This window comes from Brassica oleracea, chromosome C1 (assembly GCF_000695525.1).
Source record: "Brassica oleracea var. oleracea cultivar TO1000 chromosome C1, BOL, whole genome shotgun sequence".
NCBI classification, from domain to species: domain Eukaryota; kingdom Viridiplantae; phylum Streptophyta; class Magnoliopsida; order Brassicales; family Brassicaceae; genus Brassica; species Brassica oleracea.
Window position 1 is genome coordinate 40,395,884 of NC_027748.1, and position 4,902 is coordinate 40,400,785.

Here is a 4,902-nt window from a genome sequence, read left to right on the forward strand (position 1 = left end):
AGGTGTACGAGAGGATCGAAGGTGCGAAGCAGAGGATGATGGTTGAGCTGGAGAAGCAGAGGATGGAAGCTGCGAAGGAGCTTGAGTTGCAACGGATGAACATGTTGATGGATATGCAGATGGAGCTTGAAAGATCCAAACTTGGCAAACGTAGAGCTGCTGCTGCGTCAGGTAAAGATATAAACTTTGTTGGTCTCTGTTTCTGCTAAGCGATTGTGAATATATGGTAAAGTTTTCATTTTTATGTGCTTTTATAGATTGAAACTTTAGCTTCTGAGGTTTCAGATTGTTGATTTGGAACCGTAACTTTGAGCATTTACTCTTGATTCTATATTACTTGTTCATCATATGATGATGACTTGCTAAAAAGTTGAATTGTACAGGGAAGAAGTTGTAGGGATTAGATAGTGGAGAAGCTATACTGTGGTTGAGAAAGGAGCATCTGAGAGCTCATTCGCAATTGGAGAGACTGTTATTATTCTTACTCACTAGGTTTTAAGTTAGAGCAATGCTTTTTTTCTTCTGTTTACTTCTCTTCTTTAGGGTACATTGGTGGTAGCAAAGCAGACTGGTGAAAGAAACGCTTGTAGTAATCTGACAGACATATCAATCAACATGTACTTTTGTCAAGTGTTAATGTATTGATGGTTTGTGTATCAACGCCTGTGGTCTCATTTCTCTATTTATAATCTGCAATTAGTCTTTTGCGTAACTAGGTCTCAGAATTGCCTAACAGATTTAGTACGTACAATGCGTGAAGGGGTTCTTTTCATTAACTCCAGGACAAGACTCTTGTGACCTGATGGACACGAGTTGACACATGAGGCTCTATTGTATTTGCTAGTTACATGATGGGTTCGTGGGTTCGAGTTCAAGCTCGTAGTTCATACATCGTAATCATATAGTGGCTTATGTTTGAGAATTTGGTATGGAGTTTTAAGTATAACGTTGAAAGATCACATTGATCAAAGAATAATTTTCATGTAAAGTAGAGGATAATCGTTAAAACAAATTAAATTGAGCATATATCTTTTTTCTGGTCATTATTAATATATATAGTTTCTAAGAATTTATGTGTCTCAGTGAAATAAAAATCGAAATATCCATATATAATATGCATATCCTTTTCTAAAGCCCTGCGTTGTTTATAGCGTTGATCTGGATCATCTGTTCATTGCTCATCTCACGTCTATACAGACGATGTTTAGATGCAGAAAAGGGGAAAAGATACACAATTTTTTATTAATATTTAGCGTAAGAAACATAGTTGTTCAATTACAGAGAAACAAAGAAGTTTGCTAAAAAAGTGAAAAAAAACAGAGATGTCGAGAAAATACACACCAAGCTAAACCGAAAACAATACCAGAGAAACAAAGAAGTTTGCTAAAAAAGTAAAAACAGATTAATGAGAAAACATCAAGCTAAACTAGAAACGATACCCCAAATCTTATTTGATACGGATAGACATAGTGGTTCCTTTGGATTTCTTCTTCCAGATTCCTCAGGTAGCTTATAAAAGACATGTACCAAAAAAAAGAAAAGGTTAACTCAGGTGATTTCACTATAATATTTTTGTCTCTTCCAGTGTTTGCTAACAAGTTGATTCAAAAACTCTGGAACATTACCTCTTTAATGAGTTGTGGTGCTGGTGATTCTGCGCTTTTTTCGGGCAAAAGGGTTCATGAACCACTCTGGTTTGTAGGAAACAAGTATGTATCCAATCACCCATCCAAAGGCAATACCAGGTATGACTCCTATGACAGCTGCTATCCAACTCAACACCTCTTCCTCTTCTTCTTCTTCCTCTGACTCCAACGTTTCATGCGGTTTTAGCGCGTGAATATCTATGCAAATTTCGTCAAGAGAAGGGCCAAAAAGTCCCGGATTATCCTCAAAAGAAGTGCAGTTCAGCCTTCGAAACTGAGTGCCTCCTGGTACTAGACCTGTAAGCTTGTTATGAGAGAAGTTCATGTACGAAAGGAATGAGAGTTCCCCTAGCTCTTGGGGAATTTCTCCTGAAAGCTGGTTTTGGGAAACGTCCAGTGACTCAAGAGCCGTCAGGTTTCCCATAGATGAAGGGATGTGGCCAGAGAAAGCATTATTGGACAAGTTGAGCACAAGAAGCTCTTTTAATAGACCGATGGAGCTTGGGATCTCTCCTTCAAATTTGTTTCCTGAAAAGTCGAGTGCTGTGTAGATCTTTAGGATACGTACAAACTCCATCTCTATACCTTTATTCATCAACACCATTGAATCATGGTAATAGGAACCTCCCATGTACTTATCCAGCTGATCATGCTGATGATAATAAACAGTCCCAAGTGATGACATAGCACTCCACTTCACAAAGAAGTCTGATGGCAAAGCTCCATTGAAGTGATTGTGTGATATGTCGATGATTTGCAACTCAGGGAACGAAGTTTGATGTATCGGTCCATGGAAGGCATTAAAGCGTAACACAAGAATTTTTAACTCTAGTAGAAAACTCAACCAAAATGGAAACGTATCATTGAAGAAGTTGCTTTCCACGTTCAGAACTTCAAGACTAGAGAACCGGATCAAAGTTCTTGGAAGCTTTCCCGTCAGTTGGTTATGACCGACGTCAAGTGTTCTTAATCTTCCAAATATATTCTCTGGAAGACGTCCTTGAAGACGATTTTGACGAAGGTTTAGATATAAAAGAGAAGGCTTGAGATTTCCCAGACAACTAGGGATTAAACCACTGAAGTTGTTGTTTGATAAATCAAGACTGTATACAGAGCGCAAATAACATATGAAAGAGGGAATCTTTCCCGTAAAATTGTTGTTGGAGGCAAGCAAGGATAGCCTTGAAACTAAAACTGTTGAGTTTTCGAAGCCGCTGAAAGTGTTGTTGGAAATATCGAGGTAATACAAATTTGGTAGCGTCCATAACCATCCAGGCACTTGTCCTTTGATTTTATTGTTGGAAATGTCTAGCCTCTCTATATTTTGCGATTTTACAAACTCTGGAAACTCGGTGATACCGCAGCCTGACAATACCAAATAATACAGCAATAGGGGACCTGAAACCGGACTCTTGTTTGTGGCTGAAACATGGTTGCCTGAGAGAACCAACACAGAGAGCCTCTTAAAATACGACAAGATATCATTGAAGTCAATGGTAGTGGTCGTGTTCAAATAGGATAGGTCAAGAACTTCCAGCCACTTGAGATGCGAGAAGATACTAAAATCAATCGGACCTTGTGCATTGTAGTGGGAAAGGCGAAGGTCGACAAGGTTTGTAAATTTGGATAGCGTGGCCGGGATTGGCCCTCTCAAGTTGTTTCTGCCAACGTTTAACACTCGTAGCTTAGGTGGTGAAGATATATTCCCAAGCTCAAGATTACCGTTGAGTTGGTTATCAAACAAATCAACACTATCCATAGAAGGAATGGTGAAGAGAGAAGAAGGCAGGGTCCCAGTGAAAGCGTTGTAACTTGCACTAAAAAACGTCAATTTGGATAGCGAAGTGATGTTATGAGGAATTGTTCCTGTGAACTGATTGTAATAGAGTTCTAAAGATGACAACTTTGTCAAATTCAGTAGTGCAATGGGAAAGCTTCCATTGAGCCTATTGAGACCAACATATAAGGTGGTCAATTGGTTTAGATAGCCAAAAGAAGATGGGATTTCACCAACAATATAGTTCCCAGAAAGGTCAAGATAAGTGAGGTTATAAAGATTTCCAATAGAAGATGGAATCTGACCCGAAATCTGATTATAAGAAAGGTCAAGATTGGTGAGATGAGAAAGATTTCCAATCGCAGATGGAATCTGACCCGAAAAATGATTTTGAGAAAGATCGAGAAAGGTGAGATGAGAAAGGTCTACTATCGAAGAAGGAATGAACTCGCTGAAACCATTTCGCGAAAGGTCCAGAGAGGTGAGATGAGAAAGGTTTCCAATTGAAGACATGATTTGACCATTGAAATCATTATTTGAAAGGACTAGAGTGTTTAGAGAATGAAGGCTTTGAAGACTGCTATTGGAATGAAACCTGCCACGTAGGTAGCTGCAACCAAGGTTCAGCTCGATCACTTCACCGGATTTGGCATCGCACCTGACACCCTCCCAATTACAGCAGTCGCTGTTATTCATCCATGACTTTGTCTTCCGAAGGGGCTTTACTATAGTTTCATTGATATAACAATCATAAGAAGAAAAGGAAGAGTTTAGAACCTCAAACTCGGTCTTGAATTGGAGAAGTGCATCCCTTTGTTCCGGACGACACAAGTGCCTAGTTGGAACCGCAGACACGTCCTCATAACTGTAGCCGAATAGGAAAAGTATAGAAAGAGTAAGAGAAAAGGTACTCGTTATGTTCCAAAAGCCTTTCATTCTTCTTTAAGCTTATTTAACTTTGAAATGAAAAGGGAAATTGGTGATGAGTAACATGCTTCCATGCCCATCTCTTTATAGCGCAATAATAGACTTCGTGTTGTGAAAAGTCAGAAAAAGAAACGCCGTATATGTTGATAATATAAAAGATGTGGAGCCCGTTGCACTATTTGCACAGTGAATTTTTTTTCTCTATAAACGATTGTTTCGATCGATGGTAAAAATCATTCATCCTTCTTCTTCAATAACACATCCTTTCTTCTTATCATTATTATCTTCTTCGTACGGGTATAAAATTTTGCCCTTATTTAAATTCCTGCGATATAATAAAATTCCAGTTCTTTTCATAACACGTTATCAGCATGATCACTCTGCGATTCGGTAAAATTTATTTGTATCATTTATACCCTGTTATAATGGTCGGTATACCGCCTCTACTATTATTTATATTATGTTATAATGGCCGGAATACCGCCTATATTATTTACTAATAATTTAATTTATTAATGGTCGGCCGAGCCGCCTTATATTCTGTTTATTATT

The 4,902-nt window shown here is 38.5% G+C and overlaps 1 protein-coding gene and 1 long non-coding RNA gene across 2 annotated transcripts; one reads left to right on the forward strand and one right to left on the reverse strand.

The window, feature by feature from the left end:
- On the forward strand, positions 1 to 630 carry LOC106338746. The gene is made up of 2 exons (XR_001269154.1): positions 1 to 171; positions 384 to 630. It is a non-coding gene; the product is annotated as an uncharacterized LOC106338746 (long non-coding RNA).
- A 596-nt stretch (positions 631 to 1,226) lies between these two features.
- On the reverse strand, positions 1,227 to 4,439 carry LOC106332179 (receptor-like protein 12). The gene is made up of 2 exons (XM_013770949.1): positions 1,626 to 4,439; positions 1,227 to 1,509 (listed from the first exon to the last, which is right to left on the reverse strand). Exon 1 carries the CDS (start codon positions 4,357 to 4,359, stop codon positions 1,630 to 1,632), a length of 2,730 nt encoding a protein of 909 aa, XP_013626403.1. The 5' UTR covers positions 4,360 to 4,439; the 3' UTR covers positions 1,227 to 1,509; positions 1,626 to 1,629.
- Between the last annotated feature and the right edge of the window lie 463 nt (positions 4,440 to 4,902).

Bases quoted from the DNA above. Each gene is read 5' to 3' on its own strand.
- LOC106332179 (XM_013770949.1), bottom strand. From the start codon at position 4,359: ATGAAAGGCTTTTGGAACATAACGAGTACCTTTTCTCTTACTCTTTCT.